The sequence below is a fragment of the Trichoderma camerunense genome, assembly GCF_050948025.1.
Source record: "Trichoderma camerunense strain CBS 138272 chromosome Unknown V8C40scaffold_20, whole genome shotgun sequence".
Classification (NCBI taxonomy): domain Eukaryota; kingdom Fungi; phylum Ascomycota; class Sordariomycetes; order Hypocreales; family Hypocreaceae; genus Trichoderma; species Trichoderma camerunense.
In genome coordinates this window covers 24,250-36,685 of record NW_028145350.1, presented here as the reverse complement: position 1 = coordinate 36,685, position 12,436 = coordinate 24,250, and the positions used below count along the sequence as shown (strand labels likewise).

Below are 12,436 nucleotides of genomic sequence, written 5' to 3'. Positions count from 1 at the left end.
GCACACTGTTTGCGAGAGTTTTCTTCCCCCTGGTACCCGAGTCAAACAATATTCTACACTGGGATTATTCTACTTCCACGAGATAACTCATCGTAAAAACATCGGTCTCTTCAGTGAATGCATCAGGGATAATTTGGAGTGGTAGCTCCTAGATATTATGACACAATACATGTAGACTTGAACACCGACCTACAAGAATCAGCTACAGAAAGTATAGATAGATCCAGACCATTTGAGCCCTAAAATGACAATAACCTGCTGACACATTCTTCATACCACCCTTCTCAGCCCTATGCCTATTCATCTCTTTCGCTACGCTATCACTAGCCGACCTTGCCGACCCAAAGTCGTCAGCCCGTTTACTTTCTTCTTGGACGCCGATGCTCCCCACTGGCACTAACAGTCCAAGTGCTAGATTGTCTGTGGGGCGAGCTTTTCTTGTTGCCTAGATCAGAGATGGGACTATAGACATCTAGGGACATAAATAACAACTGTGGAAGAGCGATAAAGACATGATGCTCCAGCCCTTTCCTGTTCATAGAATGATCTTCAAGACCAACAAATGTCCACCCCACTGCGATTTTCTTGGAATCTGAACGCAATATCCCTATGGTACGGAAGAGAGAGGTGGCTCCCAATAGGTAGTGAGGGGTGAGATTATATCATTGAAGAAGAAAGTCTTATTAGATAATGGATACAAAAGCAATTTCTTGGTGTACGCGACGAAGTGTTGCAGCCGCATAACATTGGGCGTCGGTTATTATTATGAGAGTTGGCGTCATCAGATATGGCACATATAAGTAGGAACAATACAAGAGAAACTAATGACTGGTCCTGTTGCCTTTATCTCAAAACAGCGTACGTTGCTTACAGCTAATGGTATTAAATCTTACTACCGCCCTGTAGGGTATGACGTTTACGGTAATTGGGTTGTATCAGGCACTAGAGACTCGTAGATAGTTGTAGAGAAGCTCACGATGCAGCGATGCCTTAAGGTGAACGAGAGGTACGGGAGAGTACCTATGTGTTTACGTAGTATTGGTTTACTTTTAATTAAAATACGTCGCTACGTGGCAAATCGTAAATGGCTCTCGCGCCAGCTCTTGTGGTGTGGCTCATGTAGCTTCCAGCCAATTAAAGACACTATCTGACTGCTGTCGGTGAGAAAGCAAGTAAAGTGACAGCCTTGATGGTTCACGCACCGGAGCAATCAAAGCCGTCCATTCGCCTCGTGGCTACATGTACATAACAGTATATACACCTCTAAGCCACCATAAGCATTCGAATGCCCCCTGTCACATTCATCAGGTCTTCATTTTCTTTTTGTTAAGATAAGCTTTGTTTAGTTGTTCATCGGCCTCATTTTCTCTCCATTGGAATCAATAACATCCAGGATCAACGATTATGGATGATAATTCCCGAAAGCGCCCGCTAAGCGGGCAATGGCTCATCGAAACCGTTGAGCGCGTCGGTCAGAAACCACGCGTAGGGTCGTTTGACACAGGCAATGCAACGTCGAATTTTTCTGGCCAAGGAATCCAACATACAGGCCAAGGGGATTTCAACGTTAGGGGCAATGTTAATATTACACCGAATAACACTGTGGCAGAAGACTGCCTGCGCAGCCTTTTCATAACCGATCCGTCCGAGGACAGAACTGCCCTGAAACGCAAAAAGGGAAATCGTGCTGCCGGCACCTGCGAGTGGATACTCGAGACGGACGAACTTAATGCCTGGCTTGGCCAGGAAAAGACAAGCAATGTCCTCTGGCTATATGGAAATCCTGGAATAGGAAAATCCACGATGGCTATATTCCTCACTGAAAAGCTTTCGACAGTTTTCTCAGCAACAGAAAAAAAAACGCTTGCCTTTTTTTTCTGTGACTCTAGCTTCGATAAGCGGAAGACAGCCACGTCAGTCATCAGAGGACTTCTCTCCCAACTGGTCCAACAGCACCGGCAGCTTCTCGACTACATTCTACCAAAGTATAAGGAGAGGGGAGCAGATTTATTCAAATCTTTTGATGCTCTCTGGACAATATTCATGGCCGCCGCGGCGGATGAGAAGACGGGTCAAAAGTACTGCATTATTGACGCGCTGGATGAATGCGATAGAGAATCGCAAAAGATCCTATTGCAGCAGTTTCAAGAAACCTTTCTGGATCAAGATGCATGGTCGAAGATTCGTTTCTTAGTCACTAGCCGGCCATATTCGGAAATCGACGAATACTTGAATGAATTTGCGAATAAAGACTTGGCATCTTTTGCCCAAGCAGAGAAAGATATTGATCGGTGCATCAACGAAAGGGTGGCAGAGCTGGCAAAGAGAAAACGTTATACAAATAAAGTTAAACAACAAGTCAGCAATATCCTTAGAGACAAAGCGGAAGGGACCTTTCTTTGGGTGGGCTTAGCGTGCGAAGAGCTAAGGGAAATCCCTTCGAAGGACGCCGTCCGAGTCTTACAAAACATGCCCAAAGGGCTTCACTCGCTTTATACGACGCTCCTCGACACAGCTCAAGAAGATTCTGGAGTTGACACAATCCGACGTATTCTAAGCTTGATTGCTGTATGCGTGCGTCCATTAAGTGTGTTAGAGCTTTCGGAAGCTTGCCAGTTATATGAAGAAGAAGTGGATATAGAGACCCGGGGTCAATTTACACGCGATCAAATTGCATCCTGCCGTCTAATGATCATTGTACAAGATGAAAAGGTGCTTTTACTACATCAGTCTGTGAAAGACTATTTAGTTGGAGCCAACTCAAATTATTTTATCAATGAACTCGAGGCACATGCAAATTTTGTTCATCGATGCGTGAATCTTCTTATGGAAAGATACCACGGCAGAGAGCAATCAAATACACACTTCTTCAACTACGCAATTGAAAGATGGCCTGACCACGCGCGTATGGCAAAGTCAAGATTCGAAGTTAGAGATTCAGAAGCCGAGTTCTTTCAAGTCAATTCACAGAGCCGAGAGCACTGGCTCGAAGCATTATTTGATCATTGGGATCGCAACGGTATTCCAAAAGACTACGACATCCCGGAAGATTACGAAGATCCAGAGTTTTACAACATCCCACGACATATGTCGATTTTACATATAGCCGGACGGTGGGGAATTGCCTCTTTAGTGGATTATACTGCCAACCAGTTCTGTCAAGAGTCTAATACGAGGAAACTAATTTCATCTCTTGATTTGGATTGTGTTGATTCAGATAATGCAACACCGATCGAATTGGCCATCAAATGGGGGTCTGTGAGTGTTATTTCTAAATTACTTTCCTTGGGTGCAGAGGTCAACGAACGCTCGGTGACGGCTGCGGCGAAAAACTGGAAGGACGGCAAAGAAATAATAACATTACTCTTTGACCGATATGGAGACCAAATTCTTATTACGGAGAGTATTATTAAGGCTGCAGCGGGAAATTATAGGAAAAACGTAATGGCGTTGCTCCTTGAACGACGAGGGGACCGTATTACCATCACGGATGATATTATTAAGGCTGCAGCAGGAAATGATAGTGACGAAGTGATGGCGCTACTCCTTGACCGACGAGGAGACGAGATTACTATTACAGAAGATATTATCAAGGCTGCAGCAAAAAATCATAGTAGTGACGTTATGGCACTACTCCTTGACCAGCGAGGCCATCAGATTGCTATTACAGAGGATGTTGTTAAAGTTGCAGCTAATAGCTATACAAAAGAGGTGATGGTGCTGCTCCTTGACCGATATGGGGACCAAGTCACTATTACAAAAGATACTGTTCAAGCTGCAGCAAAGAGTTATTCAAAGGAAGTGATGACACTGCTTTTCGACCGATATGGAGACCAGATTACTATTACAGAGGATATTGTTAAAGCCGCAGCAGCGGGGGCTAAGGAAGTAATGGAGCTGCTCTTTGACCGGCGAGGAGACCAGATTGTTATTACAGAAGATATTGTGAAAGCTGCAGCGAGCAATGCTTTTGGTGAGGGAGTGATGGCGCTTCTCCTTGACCGATATGGAGACCAGATTGTTATTACGGAGGATATTGTTAAAGCTGCAGCAAGCAATTATGATGATGAAGAAGCGATGGCGCTGCTCCTTGACCAGTATGGAGACCAGATTATTATTACAGAAGACGTCCTTAAATCTGCAGCAAGGTCGGTTATTGAAATGATGACGCTGCTCTTTGACAGGCGAGGGGACGAGATTGTCATTACAGAGGATATCATCAAAGCCGCTGCAGGAAATTATGACAACAAAGTTATAGCGCTGCTCCTTAACCGACAAGGAGACCAGATGACTATTACAGAAGATATTCTCAAAGCTGCAGCAGATAGTTATGCAAGTAAGGGAGTAATGGAGCTGCTACTTGACCGATATGGGGACAAGATTGCTATTACAGAAGATATTATTAAGACTGCGGCAGCAAACTTGAATATGGGTAAGGAAATAATAACGATACTCCTCGATCGGTGTGGAGACCGGATTACGATTACAGAAGATGTCGTTAAAACCGCAGCAAGACGTGGTCAAGTTGAGATTCTAAATATCTTATCCAAGCAGAATATTAATATGTCTAATTGGGAGAAATGGTATGGCATCGCAAAATTCAAGCAAGCAGCAGGCAAAGGAGATGTTCAGACCATTGAACAGCTGCTAGATCAAGGAGTGAATCCGGATATAAAAGATGTTTGGGGGCATTCACCGCTATTCACCGCAACGGCTTATGGACATGAGGCAGTCGTCAAAATTCTAGCGCAAAGGGCAGATGTGAATATCAACTCGACGACGATTTATGGAAAATCGTCTCTTATGTTGGCGTCCGGTGAGGGTTTTGAGGGAGTTGTGACTATTTTAATGGAAGCTGGTGCGGATCCGCGGATTGTGGATGAGCATGGGGATACGGCAGTTATTATAGCAAGACGGAAGGGATTTGACAGAATCGCTATGATACTAGAGCGAGTAGGATAGAATGTTGGTATGTATCTATGCTATCGTTTCAGTTGCTTCGTGTTGAAACTGCAAAAAGGCCGAAAGCCAGAGGGCTGTTGAGGCTTATATATCATTCATTTCAACACTTCGAAACCGCAACCTCGTAACTTTGAATTAGAACTTCAAGCCCCCGGAAATAGCAAACCTCTAATTCTGATAAAGAATTTTATGAGGCTTCAGATTCTCCTCTATCGAGGGCCTTATGTGTTAGTACATGATACTAATCAACTTATACTAGAGTATAGAGTCGCTCAACCTGCATTATCTTAAACCTTGAAGGTCTAATGAAGACGTCAAGAAACAATGAAGGTGCGTCCATGATTAAATTAACCTTATTGCTGGAGACTTATTATTAACACACTGAATCTTCAAACTGTAACATGTGCGCCTTATTTTGATGGATTAACTTTTGTGCACATTGAGAAAACCAGATGATGCTGAATCCTGATAGACAATGCCCACTTCTGTAAGAGCTTAGATATGTGGTCATCTTAGAAGTTTAAAATTATGATCTATGAAGCAGATGTGACAGAAAAAATGGCCATGCCACCATCTGGTGGTGGCACACACCCCAAATCGTTACCGACCCTCATCGAAGTTACGCCAAGATATTGGCCATTTACGGCTGCCCATGCGCCAATGAGGTACAGCTTCTGGAAGGCATCTCCAGCTAGATTTAAAATGTCAAAGGAAACCTGGTCAACCTTCTTTTGGAGCACGATGGCCTTGCCGTCAACAAGCTTGCCGTCGCCAACCGCCCGCAGACGCTCGTCCCATACTTCTTGTGTCACGTTGTGTCCAAAGGTGTGGCCCCTTCCAATTCCCCCACGAGCATCTTTCAACACCAGTTCATCCTTGCTATTTGGTGAAGAAATCGCTGCATGCCAACCGGCAGAACCTGGGACATAAGTAGGCGCAATGCTCTCCTTTAATAACTGCACTTCCATGGAATTCACTACTCCTGCCCCCAACAAGCTATCCAGTTCTTCGAGTATAACGCCCATGAAACGCTTGTCATGAAGCAAAAAGATGGATTGTAAATCGTTAGTGCAAATGCGAGCAATTTCGCGCAATATCTCTGAAGGAAATTCTCGAATCTCGGCCTGTACCATATCTATGCTGACCTGCCACACTCGCTCCAGTTCTTCGCTATCCTTAACAGCGCACGAAAGATGGTAGCCTGTAGGAGAGCTCGAATCTTCTATAAGCCTTAGGTCAGATGGTGAGATTATCCGCATCTCTTGCCCGGTCCTCTGTTTAAAGATGTCCGGGAGCAAATGAATGTCAAATCCTATCCATTGTTTCCCCAGCAGGATATGGCCGGGATGCGATGAGTCAAAAAGGTTCACGACGGCATCTCCGAAGGCCTACGTATAAGAATCACAATAAGATGATGTCGAACAACTATTTCAGGACTTAGTTTATGCTTACCACGGAATCATGGCCTGTCTTCAGACAAGACTCCCGCAGGCCAGCCCTCTCAAATGGCTCAGTCGCAGCCTCGACATAGAACCAGGAGTTATATGGGAAACGAGCATTGATCTCACAAATGATTGGCTGACATGGGCTCTCAGAAGTGGCCGAGAATAGGAAATCTGGGCGTGAACATCCTTCTCTTCCGGCATATCTTGGCACAATGCCAGACGAGGCGATCCACTGATGCATCTGTTTAGACTGGAGGACAAGAGCGACCAAAGTATTTTAGATCTCATACCCTGAGCACATCTTCTTCGTGTTCATCCAAGGGCATTCTTGATGGGAAATTTGCTCCTTTGTCCGAGAACCATCTCTCGATGATAGTGGTCGTAACTTTGCCCAGTGCCGACTGTATTTGATCGAAGCGCGCGATCAGTGAGGGATGAATGTATGTGTGATACATTGTTTTGGGTAAGGCGGCGCCTAGAAAGGTGAGCATCGGTGGCCCAGTCTGGATATACTCGTTGTCTGCTTTCCTCTGCTCAGGCGAGGTGGTGAGCTCTGTGGTTCGCACTGGATGGCCCTGGCGAATGCTCTCCAATACATCCACTTGGTAAACCAGGTCAGTGGCTGACAGGGGCAAGGTTGACATGATTAGCTATATGTAGTAAATGATCGGCATAGAAGGAATAGAAAGAACCATTCTGTTTTCTAAATAAGGTGGGAAACATTTGGATCATTATATAGCCTTTTCTCCTCATAGATAACAATGGATCTAAAGAAATACGCATTTCGCCAGTGGGACTAAGACAGAATATGTGACTTATCTCACAAACAGTCTCTTTAGTGCTGAGTAAGATCGGACAGATTGCCTGCTCCAGAACAATGGAGCAAATGTGTAATTCACTTCTATCGATTCAACTTTATGTGAGGCTTTTGAGGTAAAAAAAGGCTCGTGGCATGAACTAGTTACACGAGGGTGGCAGAGCTATTTTCGGCATCACATTAACTGCAGGTGAGGTTTGTTGAAGATATCATAACTCAATAGAAGAACCTTTGAAGTTGGTTGTGAACCACAAAAGCACAACTAGACCAATATATATATAAACAAGAGTTAGCCCTTTTAAACTAAGAATATTGCTACCCGTGCAGTGACTCTTGCTCTTAGGTAGCAGTCACTATATAATGTGATTACTTTTGGGTCGGGGTAAGTTGGAGGACGGAGAAAACGAGGCCGTAAAATGAATAAGTGCATACATGCAGCAAAATAAGCGCGTAATTAGCTCAATATTAGAGAAATACAGTATAACTATGCTAGCAGTTACTAGAAAAATATAGAGATAGTAGCAGCCCATAAAGAAATATAGATATAGTAGTAAATATCAGAGAAAACATAGCTATAGTAGCAGATACCTAAATAACAGGTGTATTATTCAACTTGTGGTGTTCGAAATATTCTCGGTCTCGGTTTTTCTGTCCTCCGGCTTGCGGGGTTGCACAAAATGGTGCTGACTTCCATGATGGAGCCTAGCGACTCCAAAAAGTGGGATCCCCAGTCATGACAGATGATGCTAAGTATAAACTGTGCGAAGGAATTATGACCACAGGAGCAATCATCAATCTACAAACCACCATGCATATAAATCAGCCCGATTCTAATTGTTACACCTACATAGAACGGCTAGATAGTCTATGGTAATAGTATTTATTTTAATAGCCTGCCTTTAACCGATTTACCCCTACGCTTCCTTGAAGCTGCGCTCAAATAATTTCGCAATATGAAGCTTTATTATCTCTTAGGGATCTGAGCAGGAGCGTCGTATTTGTGGAACGCAACGTACACATCCCCAAGTATTCACAATCGTACCAACTGCCACGCCTGCTAACATTCCCTTGATGGTGTTATTCTTTGGACAGACTATTTGTTGGACTTCATAGCCAGTAACTTAATAATGGTTGCATGGCCCCTCATAGTCGCCAAGTCAAGCGCCGACTGACTACTCCTATTCTTTGACTTGAGATCAGCCCCATTTTCAACCAGCAGCTTAACGGTAACTTCTGGACCGTACATAGCTGCATGCATAAGTACTGTCCAACCAGTTTTATCTACTGACTCGAGATTAGCCCCATTTTCAAGCAGCAGATTGACAGTGGCTTCATGGCCGGACATTGCTGCATGCATAAGTACTGTCCAACCACTTTCATCCTCTGACTCGATATCAGCTCCAATATCAAGAAGCAGCTTGACAATTGCTTCATGGCCGTTCCTAGCTGCATGCATAAGTACCGTCTGGCCATGTGCATCTTTTGACTCGAGCTCGGCCCCATTTTCAAGGAGCAGCTTCATAACAGCTTCATGGTCGTACATAGCCGCATGCGTAAGTGCCGTCTGGCCACCTGCATCCCTTGACTCAATATTTGCCCCAATGTCAAGAAGCATGTTGACAATAGCTTCATGACCGGACATAGCCGCATACATAAGTGCTGTCCAACCGCTTTCATCCTCTGACTCGAGATCAGCCCCATTCATAAGAAGCAATCTGACAATAGATTCATGGCCGTTTCTAGCTGCATGCATAAGTGCCGTCTGGTCATCTATATTCCTTGACTCAAGATCAGCCCCAAATTCGAGAAGCAGCTTGACAACGGCTGTATGGCCGTTCCTAGCTGACAAAGAAAGTGGCGTTTCCAGAAGTCTAGTCAGTGAATTTATATCATATTCACTTAACAGCTCCTTTGTAAAGTCCTGGAGTCCGAAGTATGCCGTCAGATGGAGCTCTGTCACCCAACTGGCCTCAGAGATTGGGGATGTTATTTGCGAGTAATCCATTTCATTCATTTGCCATGCAGCTTCCATTCTTGATTGGCTTTTGAATAAGGAATAGATTGTCAAGTCCAGGTTGATTGAATCTCGTGCATGATGTCCCCAGTTTTCAGCTGCGTAGGAGTAGAGAGGATTGAACTGCAATCGAGCCTCCATCGCCTCATCTGTGTCACAAGCGCCTGTGCTGAAAATGTCGAATGAGAGGTAGGTCATGCAGGTTGATGTTATCTCATTTTGTGCATCCGGAAACCAATCCTTTTTCGTCCGCTGAAAGTACTCTTGCGTTGTGTGATGCACCAACCTAACAATATTGCTGCTTTTGTCGACGGTGACTAATCCAGCACATGCAGAGACTATGTCCTCAATCTCTGGGATGTTATCCTCATCCATTTCGGAACTATCTTTCTCTACAGCTAGTGCTGTCTGAAGCTCAAATGTGGATAGTTGTCTCATAGCGCAGGTGATCCACGATAAAGCTCGCAAAGCAAGCTGTTGGAACTCTAGTCCCTGGTTTCGTATTCTCCTCATTGTTTCGCAAGTTTCATTCAAACCTTCATTACCCCTTGGCAAGTTGTCTAAAGCTTGAAAAATTGCCTTGGGGGTAGGCTTATGTTGGAGCGAGTCTAAGTGGAGTTTGGCAAGCAAAAACCTGTGCTGGCGTCAGTAGAGGAGACATTGTTAATCAAAACCATATAACATACATTCCATCAGCCGCGTTAGCGATTTGGTCCAGTATTCTCTCTTGCAAATCTGGACGTTTGAAGATAAAGGAGGGTAATCCTAATATGCGTTCTTCTAAATATTGCCGAATATCGTCTTCTTTCGCACGAATCTCCAGTAATATGCTTCCATCAAACTCATTTCGAATATCCTGAATATGTCGAGCAGTCGCAAAAACTTTTGCTTTCGTGGTACTCTGTAAGGCGAATATCTCAGCCAAAAACTTTTTGCGGTTGTTATCAGACGCTTGGCATTCATCAAGTGCGTCAACTATTAGAACGACTTTCGAATACATCCGAGCCACCGAATGTAAAGCTTCATGAATCTCTGTAAGAGATGGTCTTGTATGTTTTAGTCGATGAGAGTTATACAAATCTTTTACAACACTTGGTAAAGATGGTTGACGTTCAGAAAGCTGTTTTAATAAGCTCTCCATTAAATGAATGACTTGCTGGTCGTTGGCACGCTGGAAGTTGCAATAGATGTACGAAATTCCGACAGTGCTGTCTTGATCAAATCGTTTGTAGATATCGTTTATTACGATTGATGTGAGAATTGTCTTCCCAGCTCCGGGAATACCTTGGCAGAATAATGTTTGCTGGCTTGTGTGAAGCCACTGCTGGAATTCTGCCGAGTTGAGAAGCCATTGGCCAGTCCCAGGATGTCGTCTCTGAAAGTAATCAGTTTGTTGAAGGCCATAGTTTACTGGCGTTAACCATTCGAGAATCTCAAGGTCTTCTTTGCTGGTAATTTTAGACTCGATACGTCTAACAGCTTCCCCGGTTATTGCAAAGTCCTCGAAGACTAGAGTAGTGTTAGACGGATCCTTAACGTTATATACATATGCCTAAAGTGGAGATTCGCTAAATAGAAAGGCGAACACTTACGTTTCTCAAGGGTTTTCGTTATGGCTTCCATGGTTTCGACTTCTTGCGGTTGAATCACTCTTAATAGGTCCTTCGCATATGCCGCTGCCACAACAGCGGAGTAGGGCTGCCAGATTTTGTTTTTGTGATCATCAGAGTAGTCACAAATTCCTCTAATAACAACACAAGGGAAGTTATCCATTAGGCCAGCTGCTTCCATCTCAAAGCATAGGACGCCCCAAGCATCTCGTAGCTCATCCCGACGTTTGGCAGACCTTAAGACAGCATTCCCTGAGGCAATAAGGCCATAATGAACCACAGGATCATCTGACTCTCGAGAAAGTCTCTCTTCCACTTGTGTAGGATCACAGACTGAACAGTCTGCTCCAGTAGTATGACGATAGGCTGGGCTGAAAAGTTGATCTTTATCCCGACCCGGGAATCGATATTGTTTCAAACCGCGAAGCTTTGCCGCTTTAAGAGCCACTTGTTGTATATAATAAGACATTTGACCTTCGCCAAAATCGTGTTCGGATTGCAACAACTCAATCCCCTTTAACAGAACCCTAGGTGGTTTGCTCAAGTGCGATTCGATAGAAAATTCTCTATCATCCTTCCATTTTCCCATATCATATTGAAGAACGCCGCCTACAGGTTAGGCTCAAACTGTCAGCTTTAGGTCACAGTAGAGAGGCGCTAGATTTTAATGGCTTGCCATGGTTTCCCTTTGTGACACCAACGACGACGTCTCCAAGCCGAAGATCATTGAATGGATCACCTGGATCCGGTCGATTCGGGGCTCCGCCGCCCACGCCTACCAGCAAGCCGAATCGAATATTGGGAAAAGTGCGAATCATGTGTACTGCGGTTTGCGCAGCAGCATTTGTTCCATAGTTACCTGATCCAGTGAAGGCAATAACAACGTTATGTCCTGCCATCCGGCCGAGGAGATAACTGTTGTCATCTTTTGCGGCCAAAGGAAGTTGTTCATGTTGCTCATCTAGCAAAGCCTTTGCCGCGTTGAGCTCACACTGAAGCACGCAGATCCACCCAACAGTGTATGCATCATGCGATACCCGCTTCTTCTCGCCGATTCCGAATAATGTTGGTTCTTCCAGTAGCCCAGAGTGGGACATTGTTCAGCTAGCTGACGCCAATGCTTAGCTGAAGTGGAATTAACAATAGCGCTAGAGAGGTGCTAAAGAGATGAAGGCAGATATGGACCAAGCACTGGATTTAGTGATATATCAGCAAAGTTCGGCGGTCTTTACCAGTGTCTAGCTATTAATTGAATGGTGATACATTGTTGCTTAGCTTGCTGTCGAGATGAAGGAATCCTTCATGTTTCGCATCTAGGCAGCAGAAAACGTGGGGTTGATTGCGGGGTCAGCTTATAATAGCTATGATGCTGCTTGATTGGTGTAGCTACATGCTCGCCTTCTACGTTATTCTCCCATGTTACATTGGGTTGCCATTCTCTTATTAGTGCAAGTCCAAGTCTTTTTGTAAAGGATTCCAACGTAATATACCTTAGTAGGTACATAGTTTCGCAGTATCTCGAGTATGGGACTCGCGGGCCACCGATAAACTCAATGACGCTTAGCTGGGCCAATGTTTAAGCTTGCCA

General features: G+C 44.5%; 3 protein-coding genes across 3 annotated transcripts; 1 reads left to right on the top strand and 2 right to left on the bottom strand.

The window, feature by feature from the left end:
• Window positions 1–1,404: 1,404 nt before the first annotated feature.
• V8C40DRAFT_282940 (uncharacterized protein) lies at window positions 1,405–4,962 on the top strand (the record flags this gene model as incomplete). Its single annotated transcript, XM_083221876.1, has 4 exons — window positions 1,405–1,471; window positions 1,550–3,019; window positions 3,065–3,441; window positions 3,979–4,962. 4 exons carry the CDS (start codon window positions 1,405–1,407, stop codon window positions 4,960–4,962), a joined length of 2,898 nt encoding a protein of 965 aa, XP_083068824.1.
• A 533-nt stretch (window positions 4,963–5,495) lies between these two features.
• V8C40DRAFT_282937 (uncharacterized protein) lies at window positions 5,496–7,073 on the bottom strand (the record flags this gene model as incomplete). Its single annotated transcript, XM_083221875.1, has 3 exons — window positions 6,698–7,073; window positions 6,415–6,639; window positions 5,496–6,350 (listed from the first exon to the last, which is right to left on the bottom strand). Exons 1-3 carry the CDS (start codon window positions 7,049–7,051, stop codon window positions 5,496–5,498), a joined length of 1,434 nt encoding a protein of 477 aa, XP_083068823.1. The 5' UTR covers window positions 7,052–7,073.
• A 1,046-nt stretch (window positions 7,074–8,119) lies between these two features.
• V8C40DRAFT_255073 (ankyrin repeat protein) lies at window positions 8,120–12,193 on the bottom strand. The gene is made up of 4 exons (XM_083217963.1): window positions 11,525–12,193; window positions 10,831–11,457; window positions 9,925–10,747; window positions 8,120–9,872 (listed from the first exon to the last, which is right to left on the bottom strand). The coding sequence occupies exons 1-4, from the start codon at window positions 11,943–11,945 to the stop codon at window positions 8,318–8,320; spliced, it is 3,426 nt and encodes a 1,141-aa protein (XP_083068822.1). The 5' UTR covers window positions 11,946–12,193; the 3' UTR covers window positions 8,120–8,317.
• Window positions 12,194–12,436: the final 243 nt, after the last annotated feature.

Bases quoted from the DNA above. Each gene is read 5' to 3' on its own strand.
- V8C40DRAFT_255073 (XM_083217963.1), bottom strand. From the start codon at position 11,945: ATGTCCCACTCTGGGCTACTGGAAGAACCAACATTATTCGGAATCGGC. The intron at 11,458-11,524 runs GCAAGCCATTAA...CCTAACCTGTAG, and splicing joins TGTCACAAAGGGAAACCATG to GCGGCGTTCTTCAATATGAT. The intron at 9,873-9,924 runs GTATGTTATATG...ACGCCAGCACAG, and splicing joins GCTAACGCGGCTGATGGAAT to GTTTTTGCTTGCCAAACTCC.